This window comes from Phalacrocorax aristotelis, chromosome 12 (genome assembly GCF_949628215.1).
Source record: "Phalacrocorax aristotelis chromosome 12, bGulAri2.1, whole genome shotgun sequence".
NCBI classification, from domain to species: domain Eukaryota; kingdom Metazoa; phylum Chordata; class Aves; order Suliformes; family Phalacrocoracidae; genus Phalacrocorax; species Phalacrocorax aristotelis.
Window position 1 is genome coordinate 23,665,162 of NC_134287.1, and position 25,343 is coordinate 23,690,504.

The window sequence follows — 25,343 nt, forward strand, 5'->3', positions numbered from 1 at the left end:
GGAAAATAGGAATGGAAACCCCCCTCCCCCACCATGTTCTAAAACTCCTACTTCTAATAGACCCGTATCAGTATATGAATGTGTACGTAGACTAAAAACATTCTAATCTCAGATTATTCACAATTCTTTCCCTGTAGAAAGGAGGAGTCAAGTGAAAAAACAGGACAGGTTATACTGAAGCTGCTAAATATTACAGATACGAACACAATACAAGAACCTCTCTGGAACAGAATACTTTCATGGTACAGAGTGAGATTTTTCTAAATTTAGACTATTTTTTATCTTAGGCCCACTAGTTTTCATAATTTGAGTTAAAATGTGTTTTTATCTACCTATGAGCAAAATGTGGCTTCAAACTTTTAACTTCAGTAATAGAAGGTATCTCTGATATATATAAAAAACTGCTTAGTGTTTGCATTCATTACTTTTAGAATAAATAATAATTTTTTTATTAATTTAAATTATTTAAATTAATAAATTAATAAATATTAAATTAATTTTAAGATGCCATTAAGGACAAGTTTACCAACTGCCCAACTACCTCACTTAACAAACTCAGTTCACTGAAGAGTTTATATAGGGTCCAAGTGTCTGCAGTACTACCTGCTCCATCTAAATACTGGAAACCTATTGTAAGTGACAGTCTTCCTGTAAAATTTAATACACTATTTAAATCTTAAGTATCTTGTTCACTGCATCATTATGCTAATGCAAAGAACGTTTATCTAATAGTACCTGATTCAGCCAGATGTGCTCGATTGTAGAGAATCTGGAGAGAAAAATCTCTGGATACAGAACTTATTCCCTCCTCTTTAAAGGTACTCAGAGCTTCCAAAGGCAATTCCATAAAAAATATATCTGCTAGTAATACCACACACATTCCTAAATCCATAGGTGTACCTGAAGAAATGTGACAGAACATGATTGAGATTTAGTAGTTCTCAATATGTATATAAATAATTGAAGTTAGATGTAAAAACCTAAACCTCCTCTATTTTATGACACCTGAACTCCATTTTACTGTGGATTAAGTGCATTATGCAAAAATATTTCTTTTGACACCGTAACTCTTAAGATATTGTCAAACTTCTATGCATATGCACTTGTGAGGACTAATTCTTCAGAGGGAAAAGTATCGCCGTATTAATAACCAACCACCTCAGATCAGTGTCCAGGTGTATGCAATGTATTCAAGAAAATGGTGTTTGGAAATGTAAAATTACCTTAGCAGCATTTGGCTAAACAGTAGAGCTGTAAAGGAGCTCTTACCCAACATTAACTGTGCCTTTCTGTAGGAAACTTTTTGTTTCTGTTATTTAGAAAAAAAGTACTGAATATCATTGTGACAACATTTTCCTGTTCTACAGAGAAACAACAGATACATGGAAGACAAGTTATTCAGTCTGTGCAGAATGACAGCAGCAGCCAGCTGCCGGATTGCAGAAAGAAGCTCCTGCAGGTAAAAGCAAATGCAAATGCATTATCTCTTTTAGTAATTTTTAATGGAGAAACTGCACTGCTTCCCACCATAAAGCAAAAAACACCCCCAAAGCAAGCCACGGACTTGATTGCTGCTTCTTTTGGAACGTGTTTGGGGACACATGCCAGTGTTAGGCTTGCGTTAAAGCAAACAACCTGTGAGAGTCCCTACAGTAAAAAGCAGGAAAAGACAAAACAAAAAGAGATCAACAGACTTAAGAGAGCTCTTTCTTTTGGCCTTTCTCCTGGAAAGACTGGTTTGTAATAAAGCCATTTTATTTATCTGTCTAAAGCCTGTGTAGTTTGGAAGACTGTAAATACATGCAGAAGGATAGCTCAAATCTCTTTGGAAGTATACCAAAATGCTTGACTTGATATAGAAAATAAACACACAAAACCATTGCTAAAGCCTTTTTCTTCTCCCTGGCTTCAAAAAAATTGAAACTAAAACGACTGGATTTTGGACTCTGTCCATACACACACACACATACATACACTGTACTCAAAAGAGCACATACCCTGCATTCTAGCATGTTTGGGGTCCTTCTCTTTCACTTTTATTTTTCCTGATTCAGCTGCTGAAACCGATGTGCTCTGTTCTCTGGGAAGAGGAATTATAGTGAAAACATTGCCAGCACTAATACTTATGTGAGTAAAAGTTTTCACAGGAAACAGAAAGACAAAATTACTTCCATCTCAGTGAAATTTTACACACAGGATGTACTCCCTTTGGAGATCCTGTCCTTTGGAAATCCCATCCTTTACTAGTTAAATTATGTTTCATCCTGAACTCAATATTGTGTAACTTAAGCTGGAGAACAGGGCTTGTCAGAGATGGCCATTAGCCTATCACATGGTTCAATCCCCTTAGCCCTACTTATCCTGCAGGTACTGTCTTTCAAGATGTAAGAAATTCATTCAATGGGGTCTGATCTTGCTAAAATCATTCCTGTATTTGTAGGACTTGTGTCACCATTCTATTTTCACAGATTATTATAAAACAAGTTTAAACGCCTTACCTGATACCAGAAAAATCAAACTGTGACAGCACCGGTTTCAGGTATTCTTCCATAATTTCTAATATTTCAGACAAATCTGATGTCAAATCATGTCCATTATCATATGTTTTCTCTGTTGGAGTCTATCACACACATTTCAACAAAAAACAGAATACTTACAAAATGCTATCTAATAAGGATGGAGAGTGTATTATGTCAAAGCAGAGGCTAAATCAAATTATTTCAAACATCATAAAATGGAAAATATAAATACAGAAAGTCAGTTCCAAAACTACTTTACTGCAAAACATCACTCCTACCAGAATTTTGCAAAATATTCTAACATAGGAATCAGTACAAGATGTCAATATATAGCAACTAATATATTTCTGTAATTTCAATGGGGAATGGGAGAGGGAGGGAAGTCCAGCAGAAAGAAAAGATAATGTGGCGCTCCAAATAACGGGAAGAAATTGTGAAGGGACAACTTTGAGAAGTAAACAGAAACTGCAAGATGAATGTAGAAGAAGCAAATGAAAGTGTGCAGAGAGATCAGTGGAGCCGATTTTGGAAAAAAACTAAACAGAATGAAGAAAATAGATAAGGAGAGAATAGTCATGTAGGAGAAGACGACACTAAAAACTGAAGCTCCTAAAAGCCAATATAGATAAACATAAAAACACTAACTGGAAGAACAAGCTCAACTAAATGGTGAAGAGTGTTGTTATTAATAAATGGACTTATCATTCAAAGCACTGTTGGTGTGGCTCTGTGCAGGTTGCATGCGTAATTGTTGAAAGTTGTAATGCACATGCATTTTAAAAAGCCACTTTTGTTTTTTTTTTTGTCTGTTCTACCTGACATGACCTTATCACCTTTTTCTTTACTTACTCAACTACAGCAAACTTTACAGAGAAAAACTGATCAACACTTCTACCATCTAGAGTAATGGGTATTTTAACTGAAAGAAACTAACACAATGAATAAAACAGAATTATAATTCAAGAACCAGATGTGTCAAAGTTGTGCAATTAAAACAATGAAAACTTGTACAGAAAATTCAATATGATCTATATTTTTCACCTTTATATTAACGATGGAAATAAGTCTGTACCCGCTTTTGTTAATCTGCTATATTCAACAGTGAATTTTGACTGATATTGAAAAACCTGAATTTTATCTAATGGAGCCAAAATGAAAGTAAATAGGATGTAGCCTTGCACATTTCACGTGTAGAAAACTTTCTGTCACCGTGCGGCTTAAAAGCCTATGTGAAGTCGCACACTTTTCCGGTGCGCCTTCAGGCTACACAGCTTGTGTTCACTGACTGTGAAAAACAATGTCCTTATGGAACTGAGCCTTCTAACAGTAACCAAAAACTTTTACCATCTAGAATTTAAGAGTGTTCATAGCTACAAACTTGCAATTCCAACAAGATGTGTCCTTGAAGCAAAATTATGTGACTAACAGACTTGGATCAACTGTGTCCAAATAAACAGCTATAGTGGAAAGGATATTGCGTGCCCTAGAAAGAAACTGTTTTGTATTGGAAATCAGTAATAAATCTCTGGCTAAGATAGTTTTATTTTGATTAAAGGGTTGAGATCTATGATCGCATTTGTTTTCGTGGGAGAGCTGGGGCTTTCATGTGATATGAAAGGCAATGTACATTTGCAAATGCAAATCTTAGAAGTACAGCACATTTTCAAGTCAATAGATCTCAATTGCATCAATTTTCAATTCTGATAAACAACTGAACATTTCACAGCTGCTGAATGACACTGAAAACAGTAACAGAATAACACAGTAAGATTAAATTTTGAAGTGGAGTATGCAGCATTTAGCAATTGTGAAGACTAGGGATGTTACACTTGGAATAAACTGAAAATTCTGCATAAAGAGTGTTTACGATAGTTTTTCAGTACATGTTTTTCACTCTATTTTAAAGATAAGGTGATCAAATATATTACCACATCTGTTTTGGAGACAGACTCCTGCAAGTTTTGAATGACAGTCTGTTTGAGATGACTCTTCATCTTTTGCTGCTTGTAAAGACGCACTTTTTCCAACAAAATAAAAAATGTACCAGGATCCACAGGAGTTCGAGAAACTTTAGCTTGCACTATTAAAAGGAGGATAACGCCATCTTAAGACTAATTTTGAGACGTCGTATTTGTACTGGAAGAAATGCTTGTACAGAGACCATCAATTTCTAAAGCCATGTTATTCTTTGAAAACGAAGGAACCGTTTTTATGTATATTTAGCAAAAAATATATACATAAATGTACAATGAAAAGAATCTCTACAATTACTTATCTATAACAACTTTAGCCTTCAAAATAAACAAAAATGCTGTAAATTGTGACTAGATACATTATATCTGATAATGAAACACATGTATTCAGGTATTTACTTTCCTCTGGTATTAATAAGCATTAAATTATTTTAAAAATTATTTTAAAATTTTACTGACTGCAACAGTGAAAGATATGAGCCTTTTGATAACATCAGTGCAATGATTTTTTCCTCTTAAATGTAAGAGGCACTTACCCATTGCCTGAGCGGGCTTTCCTTTTTGCTGCGCAGTACTTACTTTTGGCATCTCAATCAATGAACTGTACAAATTTGATCTATGGAAAGCAGAAAACTGCTGAGTAGATTATTTGACTCTTCAGCCTTGTTTATATGAAGCAAATTTATTAGATGAGTAATGATTACCCTCTAATTTAATGTGCTCACAAAAACTCTCACGATGCAATATTTACCCCCACCTCGGGGGTCAAAATATAACTGGAACGAACTGAGAGCTGTAAGGAAAGTTCTTTCATTGCTATGTATCTAGTTATTTGTTCCATGACAATTGTTTAAGACTTTTCACAACTGGTGAAGGTACTCATAGTCAGTCACTACTGCTGAATTTATGAGTAGTCGCTAATTAGGCTGCAGTAATGAGACCATTTGTGGCTTTATAAAGCTAAATGTGACCTCTCCTAACATTATCAAGAGCATAAGCAATAAGAGCTAGAAACTATTAACAGAATTTAGAAGGATACCGAGAATGGCCTGAAACCTTTCAAGTCACCTCTGGAGATTTGAGAGATAATTAGGGAAATCAAAAGTACAGAAAGCGTACAGCTTTGAGCTGCAGGCAGTTTTATTTATATATTAATTTGTTCACTATCCTACAACACAAGTCCAGCAAAATTAGAAGGCAATAAACAACCAAAATAGTGATTGTTTACAGGTAAAAAAAAGATTACATTTGTAACAAATAGAACGCTAAAGTAAAATGATGAAATTTTATACCTGTCTTCTGAATGCTGGAGAATAATTATGTTGAAATTAGATGGCAATTCATCCATTATGTTAAAATGTTCAACAGGAATACAGAGATTCCTCCATGCCTGCACAATAATTCAGAAGTAGCATTATTTTCATAGATTTTATAAACCCCAATTTCAGTTCTCTTGTCAAAAATTTTATAATAGTTCTAGGAAAGAAGGTGCTAATATTAAAAAAAAGAAAGAAGCCAAAACAAACACTCAGCATATATGCCAGGACAGGAAGCTCCATCCAAACAACAGGAAACACTTTCACTATGAGGATGACCAAGCAGTGGCACAGGTTGCCCGGGGAGGTTGTGGAGTCTCCATCCTTTGAGATAGTCAGAAGCCATCTGGACATGGTCTTGGGCAACTGGCTCTAGGTAGCCCTGCTGGAGCAGGGGAGTTGGACACGATGAACTTCAGGGGTCTTTTCTAACCTCAACCATTCTGTGATTTTTGTGCAGTGCAGAAGAACTTATAAATATTATTTAGAACAAATTTCAAATACTGTAACTTAGACCACTCTTCATAACAACATGACTTTTTTGGCCACTACACTATAACATATAGTTAATATGCTATCAAACCCTAGCAGGGTATTAGCAAAGGAAGGGAGCAGAATAATCCATTGTAACATATTTGTAGAAGTCCTTCACAATTTTGTTAAGAATAGACACCTCACCAAAAGACTATATAAAATAGACACCAAAATCTCACTTCTGACCTAAATTACATAGCTCATGCCACACAGATAACCTAGCATGAACAAAACCACAGGACAGTACATACCCTACTAATGAAAATGTATTTTGATTCATGACCAAATCAACCCATGTCTCAAATTAAGCAAACAAAAAGTTAATAGAGTTTAAAGAAAACAGATGAAATGTTATTTAATTCCAGGAATAACTGAAATGATATATGTCCGCATAGGTATGTATCTATGGATGACTGCTTATATATGTCCCTCTGTGTGTATTAATATAACATAGATAAAAGCCCCTAATAAGTAGCGCATCCTAAAAAGTTACCATTGAAGTAGCAGTCAGCTGCTGTTCTACATTTTTCAGAAGATAACTTGTGTTTCTGTTTTGTTTTAAATGATTCTGAAGATGCAGTAATGCTGCCAGCTGAGAGCTGCTGGTGTTAGATGTAGCTGTTAGAAGGATACTCTTCATCATCATAGACGCCAAACAGCTCTGTAAAGAGATATAAAAATTTTATTTCCACCCCCAGTAATATACATATATACTCTATGTTTGTTACAACATACCTGTATGTTAGAGAAGAAGTCTCTTGCTTGAAAGGTGAGATGGATTAACAAAAGCCTTTCTGCTATTTGTGTTTATGATCTAATGTACACAGTCTGGCAATAACTTATGAAGATTTCTTAAATATGAATAGCTAGAATTGACTTCTTTGTCTACTTTTATCATCTATGTTCCCACATTTAGTCATCTAAGGTCTACATGGAAAGGTAAATGCCTGCGTTCTGAACTTAGCCTTTCAAGTAAGTGTTGACAGTAAGTGTTTCTTTTACTGTGCAGCCACCACATCACACATTTTAACAGACTTCCTACAAAGAGCAATATAAAGGGTATCATATCCTTTTCTTTCAGCAAACATACCAACGCTGTCCTTTGAACTAACGCTTCCTAAGAGCTAAAGCATCTTTTTTATTTCTTTCAACACAGCTATCACATTAAAAAAAAACATGCCATCCTGGTTGACCTAATCAAAAATTCCAAACAAAGGCTTACGATTGACATGGAGTGACATCTTAATTTTGTTTTTTTTTAAATACAAACCTTTATGGGCAGCACAGTAACTGAATTAGCAGAATTTTTTGCCCAGTAAAAGACATGACTACTTATGGTTTTGGTGTCTTGATATGTATTGTACTTAGCTTGCTCACTAACAAGTATGACAGCAAACCATAAATAATATGGTGTGCTGCAGGAATACAGGACTGAACCACAAAAGCTCGTATTAGCTGTTTTCTGATTTATCAAAAGACCTACCTAGTCCATTCCGCCCATGGGTGGAGGTATTTGCAAATCTAAGTGTTGACACAGAGGCAGGTGCTTACTGTCTGTCATAATTTCCTGTGATTGCCTTGATGTGGCAGGAAGGAAATAAGTATAAGGTGCATTTCTGTATTTCTACAACAGCGATGATGGTGTAGGAAGTATGTATTATTTGTTCCTGATGTAGGGAATATAAGGCTTAAAGCCACCCCTCATTTTCTCTGGGATGAAGGCACATACTCACACGAATGATTCATACACCTTCGAGCCATCTATGGGACCACGCTGTATAGGTGTTGATGTGACAAACTGAATGTCAACCTTTCCTATCTACTTCAAAATAAAGAATGAAAAATCCAGAGAAACATTTTAAAAATTATTTGTTAGGGAAGGATGAAACTGTATTTTGTGGTAGTATCTTACCTTAGCTAATATCTTACCTTAGCTAATCACATTATACTAACTTATTCATACTAAAATCTTTTTGTGTATACAATCATCAATGAAAATGTAGTCAAAAACCAGATACTAGAATTGTTAAAAAGCCAGTGATCAAACATTTGGAACGCAGGAAACGTATCTTATATTTCATTACCTGTATTACTTCCTAGTTTTTAGATGTATCCGTACACTGTGTTCTGCGTGACCAATTTTCAGGCTATATGAATAGGCATTCTTGCTTTTGTAACTTAAAACACCCTTTTTATACTGGAAAGAAGCACAATACATTAGCTGCATTACCTGATGAAGTGCCAAAAACTGGCTAGTTGAAATTGGATCAAATTGTTGAAAGCATTCAACCATTTCAAAACTAGCAAGAGCCAGTACATCAGTAATATTATGACTGAATGCAATACCCATACACTGTAGCAAAGCTTCACTGGATTGAGAAAGATACTTCTGAGCCAACGTATGTTCCCTCTAGATGATAAAAATAAAAAGGTTTCTATTAAAATATGCATTTATATTAAATATTTGTTAAATGTATACAGATTACTAGTGTGTTAGAAAAGGTAAGTATTACTTTTTCATTACTAATTTTTATGCTTTTTCTCCTTTTAAAGGCATTTACTTAACATGTGATCAAAATATGATTAATCATTAGGCAGACACCAAGATCTGTTATACAACTTTAAAAAAGAAATGTTTTAATAAGATACTCTCTTCAACATAGAAAGTGTACTCAGCAGAACAGTATTTAAAGTCCAGGCAATATGAGCAGTTCCGAACACAGGAATTTTCTGTCAAGTCTTAGTACAGCTGTTTCCATTGACAGTTAACGATGTTTAATACAAATAAACACACAAATCTCTTATCTCAGGTATTTATTGATTATAGTAGCCACACATACTGTACATTCCCAATTCCTAGCGTGCTGTGAACTCAGTAGTTAACAGAGATCAGCTCACCATACAATAGAAATTAAATTTTGTAAGAATCTTATAAATATTTTGAGATAGAAGTTTTTTCTTTCTTTGTTCCCCTTCTGCCTCTTAGAAGGGCATGTCTGTGAAGCAAAGAAAAAGCTGCCCGTTCATCTTGTCCTGGCTGCTACATGCTCAATCAGTGGGAAACCACTTAAGGAGAAATTATTTCTTTCTGGGAGCAACTGAGAAAGCTCAGTCAGGAGCTCCCACAGCATGCATTGAGGGGCAGGATAGAGAAACACAGCAGAGTAGTGATGGAAAGCTGTTTTTCTGGGGGTGTTCTGGAGATTTTTTTCTTTTGTAAGATTAAATTTATGTTACAAACATTTCCATTATCAGTTCAAACAGAACTGATACAGTAAGGTGACTATTATTCCATAAAAGGGAAGCACTCAAATTCTAATGCAAGCCTATATGCTAATATACCTTTAATTCCTGTATTTTCCTCCTATACTTATCATATTGACGTTTATTAGTCAGTAAACTGCTGTCTGTCACTTCCTGTTCACTGCATTCTGCTGAAGTCAGGCAAGTTTCTGCGATGTCTAATTTAGCTTCTTCCTACTCATCACAGTATAAAAAAAGAACAATGAATCATTCCATTAAGTATGTCTGGCTTAATTTCTTTTGCAAAAGTCTAGGTGAAAATGGAATTCATCTTCCAGGAAATCATCTCACTATATTAATGCCTAGACGGTGAGAGGTTTAGCAATATTATCAGGCATCAAAATTTCTTAACGTGTTATGATGACAATGTGACTATAGAAACTAAAAAAGCCCCCCCCAAACTTCCAAGATTTTGATTTTCTGATATTTGTCCTCAGTTAATTTCTTCTGAACACTTTATCACTGAATTTAAAATGACCCAATCAACTTTCCTTTTCTTACATGGTGTTCTTACTACCACGCAAAAGGAATTTATGAATCTGAGCTTTTAATCTACAAGTGATTACTTCTTGTTTGCACGGATTCAGAAACCAACATGTCTATCCCTTTAAAGCATTCAAGAATGCATTTTTCTCTCTCTTTTGAAAATATTGTAATTAGCATACCCCAGGAATGAATCAAAAATTTATCTACATGAGGATGGCATGTAGGCAGAAGCATTTTTCTGAAATTACTTGGTTCAGTATATATTTTTGTTATGGCTTGAATGCAATATGTAAAACCTAGCTCTAACCAAAAGAGTAGTATTATACAAGTGTACACAGAAAACAATATTGTGTCAGACAAACTTTACAGATAGGAATGAATTTAAATGCAGAAAAGAATGCATACCGTAACATTTGGCTTCCAGTAAATCTCTGAATGTACAGGATCTATGTTAACAGCAAGTAAATGAAGAGTTTTTCCAGTGAGATATAGGCATTTGGATTTGATGTCAGGACAGCCTTTACAGAGATTCTGTACATTTGCTAACTGAGCCAGTGTAATATGACCCACAGTGCATTCCATATGCTTCCAGTCCTGGTAAAATACATATTTATCTTATTCGCTTACATATACCCATAGATACAGAAGCATACTTTTAAAAAAAAGTGTAATGTGTATTTACATACAAACATAATTGTTAAATGCAATTACACTTTCAACCACAAGCAAGCTGTCTCTAACAGATATGGAAATTAATTAACAATTGATTAAAAAAAAAAAGTACACTGTAACATCCATAAGGAAAAGGCAATCAGTGCTGAGGAAAACATGGGATAAGGGGAGGCCACCGTGGAGAACAGTGGGGATACCGTGCTTTCCTGTAACAGCATTTCCTATTGTCTTTGTCAGAGACAGAATAATGGGCAAAATTTGCTGATGTCTTCCAGCGGGGCATGTCTTATGTTCTTATTCATGAGCTCAGTTCTGCTTAAGACCAACTGTTTTACAAAGAAGAGACAATAATGCAAAAAACTCTCCGTCATTTATAAAGCCTCAAGTAATTTCCCTGCTACTCCTAGTGGTTTTTATCTCCCTCATTTGAGAAACAAAATCTTTCCAAGAAAACAAAGCAAAAAAATCCCCAAAAAACCATCCCCTAGACAAAAACCACACACCTGAACTTTCTTTGCTGCAAAACTACATGAATGGTCTGGGGACCCATTTCCTCAGCAGTGGAAGAAGTTCTGCTGTGGACAACATCCCTGGGAAACTTTGTTACACCTTTTATATGCATATTATAGGACTAAATATTTTGTATTACCCGTTCTGTTGCATCATCTTCAATTGTTCCCCTGACGAATGCCTCCACAATTTTACGAGATGATGTTTCTTCCACTTTAAGCTCTTTCTCAGTAATAACAAGATGAAAAATATCCAAAAGAATCTCTACAAGATTTATTTTCCTGTTTGCTAGTTGCCTCATTAATGGGATACTAATATTTGTAGTCTGAAATACAAAAGAAAGAAAAGTAGAATTCTAATTTCAAATATTTTTGCAAATTTACCTGAAGTTAGAATATTGTATTCCCTTTAACCAATACAAACGTTTTAACAATATCACCTCAGTAGATCAGAGATATTGTTATGAAGATACTTCAGTAATTTAAAAGTACATTTCAATGTCAAATACGTTACAAAGCAATCAAAGTATCTGCATAGAAAAAGAGTTACTGGGTTTTTGTTTTTCACGTTTTATCTACCTGGTACAACTACCTAATTCCAAAGGCAGTATGAATGCATACATAACACCAGAATTTTCATATTAATGGGGTTCGGTAGCTGCACGCTAGAGAATAATAACGGTGCACACTAGCAAAGTAGGCTGCAGGCTTTCGTTACCCAAAATACATTATTTTGGAGACAGGTTTTCTTTATTTACATAATGTTCTGGGTAACCTTTTTTGTCTCCTGAGAAATAAACACTTTATTACGGAGTATTTTAAACTTGAGGTATTTAGAGAATCGAGAACATCTCCAAGTTTAGACTTTTTCTTTTGTAGCTATTAGAGAAATTTTAGAATTAAATAAAATTGACAAAGACCAAACAAATCCTCTCATTTCTGCTTCTCTTTTTCCCTTTTTGAACTGAAAATTCTTTTGGCATGCCATGTTTCCTTCTATATTCAAACAATGCCTATCGCTACAGGAAGATAATTGCATTTGGGGCTTCCAAGAATCTTCCAAGAATGAGTGAATAGTACAAGCAGATTAGATTTATTTTCCAGCAGTAGAAAAAAAAAACCTTCATACCTCATTAAATGCAAATAAGCTACAAACATTATGAAACACTTCCTCTGTTTTGGATACTGCCCTCTGTGCTAAGTCATAAGCATCTAGATAGTGACTATGTTTTTCTGCTTTGTTTCTTCCCTGCTTAGCAATCGTCCTGGAAAAAAAAAAAACAACAAAACAAACACCACAGACCCAAAGGAACTAACATAAGAAAGTGTTTGTTTTTATGGTATCAACACTATTGGACATATATAATAAAACCATTAGATTAATAGATTAATAGAGAAAACAGGCTAATTGTGTACATGTGTTTTCTAAATGTTCAAATAGGAAAAGTGAACATTCACATGATTTTTTCAAGGTCTTATTCTTGGAACTGTACTGCTGCAATACAAAAAGATGCCAAGACACAAAAAGAAAGGCAGATATTTTAGAGTACATATTCACCAGAAACAAAACGGCAGAATAGCCAGGTACAAAATACGTATCTCAGTCATTTTAAGGGGACATCTCGGAAGCAGCTGGGAGTCAAGGTATACTGTGTTTTGCACTTTTGCTATTACAGCAATTTCTAGACAACCATTTCAACAGTAAGAACTGTAAAAGCCTATAAATACTTGAGAATAATTGGTGTGACTGCCAAAATGCCTTTAAAATGGGAAGGCAAAAAGCTGACTTAGAGACCTTGGTAGTTTGTTTTGACCTCAAAACCAGTACAAAAATCACTAGTATCATGTGAGATTAACTCTGCCTTCAGTGAAAATAATTATTCTACAGTATTTTTCCTGAACACAGAACATGGCAAGAATGCAAGTAAATGTATAACATCAAGATATAAAGCCTGACAATATTATCTGCTCTTTTCCATCTTTAATGAGACTGTAAAAATGCAAACAATACACTTAGTGGACTAGTTAAATGAAATTTTTCATCAGAGGCATAATCTTACCTGTGGATATTTGCACATTCTAGCAGAATCTCAGCGCTGCAGTTTTTATGCCCAAAATGAAAGAAGTCCCTCTCAATTTGAACCAATTTAGTGTAAGATTCCTGTAGTATATGTGGCAACCGACAAGACTTAGCATTAATTGTCATACAGTCTTGGACAAAATGTATCTGAATGAGAATTTTCCTAGGAATAAAAATTAAGTACAAGATAGCAGTCAGAAAGCACTGGCTGTGTTTCAACACAGACATAATCTTCTCTGCTCTAAACTATAAGAAATGTAGAAAATGCCTCTTCAGTCTTTAAATCTGTGGTCTGCAAGTAATAGTAGGTCCTGAAAAAAAAATAATCAAAATAGTATATTTTCAGGTTAGAATTGAGGTGTCATTTGTTCTATGTATCTAATTACTGAAACTGCCTGGGCCTAATCAGTCTTTTAAATGTAGTTGAACTGAGAAGACCAATAGTCTTCCCTTTCTAATCCAAAAGTTTCACATTTCTGGAAAGACAAGAAGGAAATGTAACTGTTATGTACTTCTCTCCTTTTACCAACACATCTTAAGCTCTCTGTGCTTGGATTTCAATGTAACCAAAATCTTTGCCTAGTTTGACCATAAAAAGACTTCTTGGATTGCAGTGAGAAGTAGGTCAGTACTGTAGACTACAACAGCGTTGTGGGAATATCTGTGCTCAAACGGATACCTCAGCATCAGCGAATGTATCTTGCTGCTTTGGGTAACCTACACCACAAACTATGCACAACAGGTTGTGGTGTCTGAACTAGCTTACTAACTTAACAGGTAGCAGGGCTACATACAAGAATGAAGAGACTGGAAAGGAAATTTAAATTTAAATAAAGAAGAAATATAAATTACTTAGAAGAAAAATATTTGAGAATCCACAGAATGCACCACACTAAAATAAATTGCAAAAATCATATATTTGCAAAGTATCTACAAAGTAGAGGCTGGGCATATTTTAATGAAAAGACAGTTACCTGGCTTCAAGGGATGCAACTATAAAACCCAACTCTGATTGCCTGTTAGGTCTTTTCAGTAAAGTAGATCTGAGCACATTTACAGTGTGTTCCAGTATCTCACAAGCCTGCGGGTAATATCAGAAATTTCATAATTGCATTTTAAATGTTTGTGTATAATATTAAATATCAATTTAGAAAGCTTAAATTTTGTGCCAAACATATTAAGTATCTTTCCCTAATATTCCTCAAGACGACGGACTCTTGACAACTGTATGTAAGTCTAGAAAGTATGAGTTATGATCACATTCAGATATTTTGCTACAATTAAGTGAATGGAGCACGTACACACAAGGAGAGAAGATGGAGCCAGACTCATCTTAGAGGTACACAGCAAAAGAACGAGATGCAACAGTCTCAACTTGGAAAAAGTGGAATTAACAGATGTTCCAGTGTTTGGCCACTTTCATAGTAATTTTTTTCTGGGGGGTAGTGTGGGAGGGGTGGAGGGGAAAGGAGCATAACAAGGGGCAAGAAAGGTTGTGTAATCTCCATTCTTGGAGATATTTGAAAAATGGCGTATACGGCCCAGAGCAACTTGATTCAACAAAAAAGTCAGATTTCACTTTAAAATTGCCCCTACTTTGCCTGGGTTAGACCAGGTGATCTCTAACCTAAATAGTAATTTGATTCTACATTTCACAGGCATCCTCTTAGGGACAGATTCCTGCATCCCTACTTACACTGACTAGCATATTAATCCACAAGTAAACCTTACACCTGGGGATGTAAAAGAGATCCCCAACTAATAGTTTTAAATGAAAAACCTCATCTACGGATTTGTTCTCATTAAAAAATTTTGCTGCTGCTTTCATGTTGGCCAGACGTGTGGAGGTGAAAAAAAAAAACCCACCGCCCACATTTCAACAATAGCTTTACTGGTAAAACCTTAGTAAATACTCTCACTGGTAATCAGGTATTTTGCCCTTCAATGACTGTAAATGTGAGTTCAGCCCAAATCAAAATAATCCCTCTATACAAAACAGACTCGCACGGATTATCAATAAAGGAAAGATCATCACAGACCCAAGATTATATTTATGCTGAAACTCATGAAATTTAAGGGTTGAACAGTAAATGGATATTTTAATGTTAAGGGTCAAATAGGAAAAGATTTTTAATAAATATATATATTATACTTACAGTATCTTTCAGAATCTAGAGATAATATTTGTAAAAGTATTTGAAAAATTTTAAAAGAAAGAGCATACTAGGAAATAATATTGAAAATTATAATCTTTATTAAATATGGAAAATAAACACATCAATGTTAACAGAATTGTCCGAGTTCAAAAGCATTCTAACCAAGAGGATCAGATCTCTGAGATTTAGTTACACATACTAGATTACAATTGCTCTTATTTCAATAGCAGGATATACAGCTTATCATAAAAACATCCTAAAATTCTATGGGTAAAATCTGATTCCTACTGGCCTGCATCTGTCTGGAATCTGTAATTAATGTTTGTTGAATGCACAACCGAGAAAACAACATTAACTGCATTTAACACCTACTGCTTTTATTGAAATGCAAAGGCTGTAACATTTCTCTTCACTGAAAGAGGGGCACCATTGCAAAAAAATCCAAAACAAACCACCAAACCAACAAAAATTCCTTACCATGCTCTGTTTTCCTTCCCCCTCTTCCTCTAGAATTGCTTCTATTAGACTAAGAGTACTGTTGTACCAAAACCATTCATTTCCTCCTAGAAGCTGTGCCTTCTCAAGGAGTGCCTTAGCTTGTCCGTGGTTTCTTTCCAGGTTAGCCAATACAGCAAGTAAGTACAAGCACCTTGACACATCATACAGGGCCCCTAGTTCCTAGGAAGAAAGATATGTGACCTAGATACAAAAGATCCACTACTGCTATTCATATTTTCTTCTATTAATATTTTAGATTAAATTTATGAACAGACACAGAAATAAGAAGGGAGTGGTGTTTCCTCAATTATCTATAGAATTTATTTGTAACTCCTTATATTACTTTGTTTTTCTCAAAAACATAAAGTGTCTACTTCATATCAAGAAACTCAAATCTTCAAACATACTTTATATTTCTTTGTATTCCCATATCTTCTACCCCACAAGTCAGATAAGCTATTTTTCTGCTATTATTTAGTACGTATGTATCTGCTGTCATTTGTCAGTATCTGACGAAGAAATGTGGTGCTGAAAAATTTTTTAGTGAACTGGGATTTAGATACACTAGAGCTCCAGCAAATTTACATTTACAGTAAATTTAAATATAAACTATATACTAGTAGTAAAAGAGACAAATATAGTGTACGGTATAGATAGTATACTAGCACGCAGACATACAGTATACTAGTAAGAAATTATAGCATTAAAAGTATTGTCCCCCGTAATGTCTTTTGAACTTTTCCCAATGCACAATACTAAATTCATGCTTTAATAAGAGACATATATTATTAATATATTATTATTCAAAGTATTTGTGATTCATGCTAAATATACATTGGCAGTTTTTACTTACATGAGAAAAATTATTATGTGGACTAACAGGATAACAATTACATTTTTTAAAAAGTAAGGGACTTATTGCAATAATTATGTCTCAGTAACCCGCATAACCAAGAAGAGAGCTATAATGGAGAACAATATATAAAAAGAATATCTTTAATGTAAAACCTTCATAATAATGAGACGACATGGATTTGTTTGGTGGAACATATGGACACTTATTTCAGATCTGCCAGAATTCTAAGTCACCATTTCAGTGTCAGTGGCTGCTTATCAAAACACAGCTAGCAGTCAAACGGTAACAAAATTCAAAATTTTGTTTTGAGAGGATGGAGCTAAATGGTCCTCTTACGAGCAAATACTGAATGTCCCTAAACTATTTTAAAAAACAAGGTTTGGACATGCTTACATCTTCCAAAGTCACTGCAAATCAGACAGAGATGCTGACGCTACTTCACAAGTTGAAACAATCTTGAGACAATACCCATAAAGTTAGACTTGAGTGCCATATATTTAAATGTACGTCTCATATATGTTGAAACTCAAATGACATAAGTTTGGGGGAGGGGGGGGGAAGGTCTGGACTTGCAGTTTGATTATTATTATTATGACTAACAACTGCATCAAAATTAATATTTTTCCTACACTTTTCTTTTTCTTTTCTGTTTTATTTCTGATGTACCTGAGTTGCAGCATGGGCCTCTGAAAGCAGAAATCTTGCTGGTTGATACAAGCCTAGCTGAATTAGTACTTCAGCTTTTTCTATCCACAAATAAGGGATAGAAAGTGCACTCAGTCCTTTTCCTGTTACTGCATTTAACTCAAAAACCTGAAAAATAAAAAAATATTACACTTTCATAAATTTCAAAACTAAACTAGATGGAATACAAATTGTTATTAACTATCATATTAAGTGCAGCTCTATTTTCTAACTTCAAAATTCAATGTTATATTACAGGAAGAACAGGTTTACTGTGAGATTTGAATTTTATAATCCTCAAAAGGCTTTCAACTGTAAGTATATACTATTAAAAATAATTTTAGAACAGATTACTTCAGATCTGCTACTGTTTGAATAAGTTGATTCTTGGTAACAACTAAAACAATCAAAAAGAAAAACTATTTGCAAGAGCTAAAAGGTGACTGAAGAGGAATTAGATATTTTACATGCACAAGAATGGAAAAATATACAAAGAGAACAAAATGATACCATGCAAACCAGGACAGAATTGCCATAATAAAGAGGAAAGTAGAGGTAAGCTTTAAGAATATCAGTAAGGGAATTACCTTCCTAAAGAAAAGGCAGAGAAGACAAGGCTGAAATATTTGTATGCCTTTAAAACAATGTATAAGAGGGAGCAAAACAGTATCCAGTGATGTAATGGAGAGAGGAGGAAGAGAGCGAATACGATGTCTTTTTTGCTTCCTAGTCTTTTCCATTGATTTGCATTAGTCCCAAATTCCATTCGTAGAGAAGTAATTTTACTTTGTATGAATACAGATTCTATTCTCATACTTCCACAATACAAATAATATGCCAAGCAAACCCAGCTCACATTCAGCTGATGCCTGCCAGCAGAATTTTAGTAGTATGTATTTTTAATGATTTTTTGGTGGTCATGTATTTCTCAAGTATAAAATTATTCAAAAACAACCTAGCAAGTGTATAAAAAGAAAAGTGGAGAGTAATTTATTAAGGAAACTGGAGTACTAACGAAAACCTTTTCACTTGAATTAAGGATATTCTCATCCCTGCTCCCACTGAGCTCAGCATTTTCAAAAAATGTTTTTCTTTCTTCTGTCTTAGCATGTACTTCTTTTTCTTTTTTCAGTGCAATCTCTTGCCTACACCTAAATCACAAGAAAGAAAAAGTAAATTCAGTAAATATTTTTAAGTATTTCATAATGAAGTATTAGTGTGTTAGGCATCTTCACCATGCACTCACTCTGTGGATAGATACAGAACAATCGTGCACACAATTTTAGGGCACAGGTAATATAGCAAATTTGTGTTAAGAGATCATGTTTTTTAATAACTTTTCCTCCCAGCAACACTTATAAACTGTAGGGAAAAAACCCAACTAACTACAGTCTCTGTAGTGAAAATAATACATACATTGCTTGTTCTAATCCACTAATGTATGCTTCTCCAGCAGCTTTCTCATGATACAAAGATGCCTGACTCAGTTTTAGGTCTGAACATACCAGGGCAATTCTAAAAATAAAAAGAAGAAATATTTAAGAAACAATCAGAACCTTTCATATGTTGCTTCAAATAAACACATTATATATGAAAAGCATACATTCTACATTTGTCAATCCTACCTTTTTATGTATTGATTAATATTAGCCATAACAGAAATTTTAAATAAAAAAAAAGGGGGGGGGGGAGACGCGGTAGTTGAAATTACCCATTGATACAGGTCATAGTATAATAGAATGGTTTGGGTTGGAAGGCACATTTTGAAGACCATCTAGACCAACCCCGCTGCCACAGGCAGGGGCATCTTCTACTAGACCAGGTTGCTCAAAGCCCCATCCAACTGACCTTGAACACTTCAAATGCTGTGGCATCCGCCAGTATCCCTGGTCCGTCCATCAAACCCGTATCCCTCCAATTTAGCAGCAAAAATGATGTAGTGAAAGTACAAAAATATTTATACTATGGCCTTACTACAGCATGCAAAAAACCCCATATGTGTGCTAACCTACTTTTCTGTATTGAGTAAAGAGTAATATATTCATGTACACCTATCATATATAAAAATCAGGTCATAGATATAAATAAAATAGCATGAAATAAAAACAAACCTTGAGGAGTCAACAAAAAAAAATTGTGTGGCAAAGCTTGGCTGCAAATCAACTTCCTATTAGTAAATCACATTTAGTCTTGTAAGACAGTAACTCAGCAATCAATTGGCAATCCAGATAAACACACATACATTTCTAGACATGAATATTTATCTATTCTGTTATGTGGGATCAGTTTCAGGCATTTTAAAAATACATTATGTGGCATTTCACAAACTACTGGGAATTAAGCAAACAATTATTTCTTATAACTGTTGATTTTTAAGCAAACATTACAGAATACATTTCAAAAAAGCATGAAGAAACATTTTAACTGAAACAGCAATAATTTGTCATTGCATGCATATTGAATATTTTTAAATAAAAACTTTAAAGGCTAATCATCCATAAAAATAACAGAATTTTGGTTACAAAGGCAAACCCCTCTATAAAAGGGTATGCACTTATTAGGGATTTTTATTTAGGTTCTTAAGCTAAAGAGAATATATTTTTGAAGCAAGATGGGAATCAGCCTTTTGAATACTTAACAGATAACACATTTATTTAAAATTTTTTGGACTTTGCTTTTTTCAGTTAGATGACAATAAGGCATTACAAAAATTATTCACGTGAAAGTGCCCTGAGTTCATAATCTTGTACACCTTCCTCGTGGAGATCATGTTTAATGACAGATGAACTTAATGGCTTTAATTCCGCAAGCAAGCCAATTAATCAAAACTCTATTAAAATGTATAAAAAAGGAATTAAAAGAAATAAACATTACAAACATAAAACAGTAAGTCACAAAAAGCCTTGTTACTATTTAGTGAATATTAATGGATGGTCCGCTCCATTCAGTTTCTCTTTTTTTAAAAATAAATAAAGGATACAAACCTGAGGTGGTAGAGGTCAGACAGACTTCTGCATTCCACAACCTCATTAGCAATAACTTCAGCTAGCTGAAAGATGGGAAGAATCAAGTGCGGGCAAAAAATTTTCTGTAGTTCTTTAGATAAAAGGTCCATAAAATACAAAGTGCGAGTCTGAAAAGGAATTTTTAAAAATTCAATCAGTATAAACATAATTTTGTAGAGAATAAATTTTAAGTTAACGATTACATCTTCAGTGCCAAACTTTACTAAAAAAAAAAAAAAGAAATTAAACAAACTTTCAAGCTGAAAAAGCAGCTATGTACACAAAAAGCCAGTAATTTTATTCTGTAAATTAGGTTCATTTCAGAACGCAGAGGACAGACTAACACTTTTTGAAGTATTAATAAATACTATCACAAGGAAGTATTTCTGACAGCTGTCTGAACGTACTCTTTATTGCACAGACAGAAAAACTAAAACACAACATAGTTCTCTGCTACTGAATTTTTTCTTAAATAATAAATGCTCTAGAATTTTGAGGAGTACTTACAGGTTTGGGGAAATTATCCCAGTTAATACCATAACTGTTTATTTTCTGTTTAAAAGTATCTCTGATTTCACTGGGACAGTCATAATGAGCCCATTCTTCCACATTTGCTGGTAAGGTGTCAACCGCTCCTTTCCCTTTAGGCTTCTCTTTCACAACAGAAACTTCAACCTATAATAAAAAATAAGGACATTTATGAGGCCAAATTAATGTTCTTGTCGGTATTCAATATTTAAAAAAACAGGTATCTGCTTAATATCCTTTGAAGTTTTGTCTTTTTTTTTTTTTTGACCTCTAGACAGTGGGTTTTACAAAACAGCATTGTTTTGATCAATGCAACAAAGGAAAAAAAGAAAAAGTATTTGTAAATTTATGACCTGTCAAGTCCATGCGATCAAGAGTGAAGGAATGATATACAGACTCACAGAGAAATTCTGCACAGGTTACGAGAGTCTTTACAGGAAAGCACCTGACCTATTTAACAAATGAGCCCAGAAAAACATCTCTCAGAAAGAGATGATTGTTTTTATTCCACGGAAAAGGGGTTCTTACTTGTTTCTCTTTCTTTTTGTCCTCTTTTTTAGGAGCAATTATTGATTGTACCTTCTGAGGAGTTTTAAGTTGTGAAGACTTTGATAATAGTTTTGTAATAGGTCCTGATGCTGACAATGACACCTAGATAATAAAATAATTAATTATTTTCAATTTTCAATAATAATGTCAATCTCTAGTAATAATGATTATTCACTGTCACTGTCTACAGCTACTAACAATTGTCACATACCATGTTATGTTTGCCTAAGAGCTTTCTTCAGAAAACTAACATTTCAAAGACTCCTAGATGCTCACATTATTTGTGCAAGCATTTAGGATGATCATGACAATGCACTTAAGCAGCTGAACTGTCAAAAGATTACATCATTCCTGTCATAAATACTACTGCTACTTTTTTAACCTATATGGTTGCAAATTCAATTGTTTTTTGTTACATGTTGGTCTAGATTGCTTAATCTTCTACAAGGGATGAATTTCATATCAAAGTAATCTAGAAGACCGCAAAGAGCCACCCTGTTCTCCTTCTGGATTAGTCTTCTAAAGCTACTACTGAATGTTATATAAAAGAAATTTCTAAATATTTAAGCATATAAAAGCATCCACTGACAATTTCTCTGTGCATGCAATAGCACAGTTTCTGATCTTACCTAAAATAAAACAAACGCATTAATTTGGGAAGATGAATATATCAAAATATGAAGAAAAAATAACGCTAGATGCTGCACAACTCGTGAAGATTTCAAACGAAAGTTAACACGTCTTCAAAAAAATCAGATGCAACTGATTTGGCTTGGATTATTCAGGTTTTCAGAGAACATTTTAATATCTTCTACAGAGTTATTTATGGAGTCCTAACACTTGAGAGCCTGCTTTACAAATGGACATCTGCAGTCAAGTCCACTTTACGTTGTACTCAAAACAAGTTAAGCTGTCCTATAGTACTTTCATTCCTTTAATGCCACATGGTTATTCTTTTTCTCACATACTGTTCACCTGTAAACACGAGTTCTTAGAATTACTGTCATTGTCCTACAACTGGCACCGACAGCTGCATTAGCTCTTAATTTTTATTTTTAATAGTTTATTCAAACAGTAATCTTCCTTTCAGATTTTTTTTTCTAGTAAACCACTCAGACAGTCAAGTTCAGGATATTAAAAATTACGCTTTGCAAAATCTGAAAATATCAATACTCAATTTTTATTTTTGAAATTCCTGTCTTCCATCAAATGTTAGAGTCTAAACTGATTTCACAATGAAAACTTGATCATAATTAGCACAGAGGTAACAAATTACAGGCTTTTACAGCAAATTGGAATAAAATCAGGCACAAGCTATAGCTTACCAATCTAGTTGATATGGCCCACCTATAGCACTAAGATTGTTTCTATAATGATTTGTGGAGTTACTATTATCAAGTATAGGTTTAGCCGCTTCAAAGATTTATTCATATTTAACATATAATTGTTTTCCTATAATTTTTGCTACGATTCTCAACAGCCATTTAAATTATACATTCAGAGCAATGAGAAATGAACTAAATTTGTTTAATTTGAAATGCTGTAACAAGGAAAAAGTGATTAGAGAACAATAATCAGTGAACACTGCCTGTAGTTTTCTCAAAACTTAACAAACGAATCAACATCTGAATTTAATTTATGTCACACAATTCCTTTCAGTCAAATGACGGCGCCTTTGATTCAACCTAAGTGAAGGTCCATCTATAATTACCATTTCTCAGAACTGTCAGCAATATCTTCAGTGTGTATTCTGCCACTAAGATTCTTTAACAAATTAAAAATACAAAATTTTAGAACCTCTTGCATGAAATGTATGAACAGACTCCAGAGACAAACTGGGCCACTGCTTTTATCCTTAATACGTCTCTTTATGTTTCTGAGAGGAACATTTTTCTTGTTGAATCCTTAAACCTGAGAAAATATACTAATTATACCATAAAATCAGAAATTCTAAAGACTTAGTTAAAACATCAAGTGAATAGCTGACACCATCATTACACAAGATAATTTGAAATACACTGGCCAGAATATCATATCATATCATATCATATCATATCATATCATATCATATCATATCATATCATATCATATCATATCATATCATACAATCTCACCTGCCAGATATGGATGATACAAGCATATGCCATCAAACAGTGCTGCTGATGAAAAGGAGAACTACAGCCAGAAATTAAAGCCATTAATGTCTGTGCTCTAAACAAAGCTTCCAATTGTTTAATATTACCCAAATCTTCCAAATTAATTTGGGGCATGGTATCATTTGCTCCAATGTCTATCTTCAAATTTTCTGTAGGTGAAAATTTTGGTAAAGTATTTTTTTCTGTTAAAAAACAAATAACATGCTCACAGTGACAGGATTTAAAAAATATATTCAGAAGTTAAAATTTCTGAACTGAAAATGAAAATATTTATAGAAAAAAAACAGAAAAATGGAAATCCATCTGCTGAAGATCATGTTCTTATGATGATGCAATGCTACTTGTACCATGTTTACAATGAATAATGTAACAGTTACATATATTAAATACTGTAAGTCTGACACAGAAATGAAATCCACAGCATGCACACTTAACTATGTCTTCTTGAAAATAAGTCTGTGGGAAAGACAGCCTATCTTATTTACTTCAGCCACTTAAGTAGTGTGGCAGTCAAATCAAAAATCCTCTTGATCCTGACATAATAGTTCCTACAGTGACCAAAGACCATGTCCTAACTACCAGTAGCCTAGCCAGCAAGAAGTGTATTTGGCCAGCACTCATTTCCAAAACAGAAACAGGCAATAATCCAACCACAGATGGGTCAATGTCAACTGAGTCTAGAACATAGCTCAAGCTCACCCGTGTCTGTAGCAAGATACCTTAATGGCTATTGATAGCAACTACAGAAGATCTTCTGCCACTCAACCCTCTCCTTTTTTGCCATGTAATTCTAGTACTTTTTCAGGAAATTACGATGTTTTAGAGAAATTCCAACTCTGCTTGAAATTCAAAACCAAGTAATTCAGCGGATTTTCAGTTTAAAGTGAAATACTATAACGACACAGTTCTCTTTCAACATTAAATTGATGCTCTAAAACATAAAGCAGAGTGTGGTAACATAACACCTATGACATAATCCAATGCGGATTACGTCACTTGGATTATGTCATAATCCAATGTGTTTTATGTTATTACAGCTTCCTCATGAGGGGAGGAGGAGGGGCAGGGCTGGTCTCTGCTCTCTGGTGACCAACGCCAGGGCGATGTGCCAGGGGAGGGTTAGGCTGGGCATTAGGGAAAGGCTCTTGCCCCAGAGGGTGGTGGAGCCCTGGAACAGGCTCCCCAGGGAGGCATCACGACACCAGCCTAGCGATATTCCAGAAGCACTTGGACAAGGCCCTCAGAGACACGGTGTGAATTTGGGGCTGTCCTGAGCAGGGACGGGAGTGGGGCTCCATGATCCCTGCGGGTCCCTTCCAGCTCAGGACATACTATGATTCTATGATTTGATTCTATGATTCTATGAATGACTGTCACAGATGAAGTTATTAAAGTAACAGGCAAATGGAGGGAATTCTGAGCGTGACTAACACAGTATAAAGTTAGTGAAAGGGACAGTTCAGCAGATTGATTTTTTTCTTTCATAATAAAAGACAGATGGCAAGATACAGACAGGATA

At 34.4% G+C, this 25,343-nt stretch overlaps 1 protein-coding gene across 23 annotated transcripts in view; it reads right to left on the reverse strand.

The window, feature by feature from the left end:
* The window catches only part of CFAP46 (cilia and flagella associated protein 46), a 92,849-nt gene that overhangs the window by 12,933 nt on the left and 54,573 nt on the right, over positions 1-25,343 (reverse strand). For 17 of the 23 annotated variants that reach the window (XR_012662862.1, XM_075107898.1, XM_075107895.1 and 14 more), the window contains 22 exons: positions 23,783-24,006; positions 21,648-21,770; positions 21,099-21,266; positions 20,571-20,719; positions 19,003-19,101; positions 18,602-18,737; positions 17,569-17,715; positions 16,026-16,226; positions 14,367-14,473; positions 13,373-13,555; positions 12,442-12,577; positions 11,453-11,638; positions 10,537-10,725; positions 9,685-9,819; positions 8,573-8,752; positions 6,836-7,003; positions 5,785-5,882; positions 5,029-5,108; positions 4,448-4,599; positions 2,499-2,620; positions 1,998-2,080; positions 736-900 (listed from right to left, as the gene is read on the reverse strand). Coding sequence is in view for 20 of the 23 variants with exons in the window: in XM_075107898.1 (XP_074963999.1) it covers positions 736-900; positions 1,998-2,080; positions 2,499-2,620; positions 4,448-4,599; positions 5,029-5,108; positions 5,785-5,882; positions 6,836-7,003; positions 8,573-8,752; positions 9,685-9,819; positions 10,537-10,725; positions 11,453-11,638; positions 12,442-12,577; positions 13,373-13,555; positions 14,367-14,473; positions 16,026-16,226; positions 17,569-17,715; positions 18,602-18,737; positions 19,003-19,101; positions 20,571-20,719; positions 21,099-21,266; positions 21,648-21,770; positions 23,783-24,006 (3,231 nt within the window). In the remaining 3 variants the exon portion in view is untranslated. Of the gene's footprint in view, positions 1-735; positions 901-1,997; positions 2,081-2,498; positions 2,621-4,447; positions 4,600-5,028; positions 5,109-5,784; positions 5,883-6,835; positions 7,004-8,572; positions 8,753-9,684; positions 9,820-10,536; positions 10,726-11,452; positions 11,639-12,441; positions 12,578-13,372; positions 13,556-14,366; positions 14,474-16,025; positions 16,227-17,568; positions 17,716-18,601; positions 18,738-19,002; positions 19,102-20,570; positions 20,720-21,098; positions 21,267-21,647; positions 21,771-23,782; positions 24,007-25,343 lie in introns of those variants that run through there. The other 6 variants (XM_075107888.1, XM_075107887.1, XR_012662863.1 and 3 more) reach the window with 6 other exon arrangements.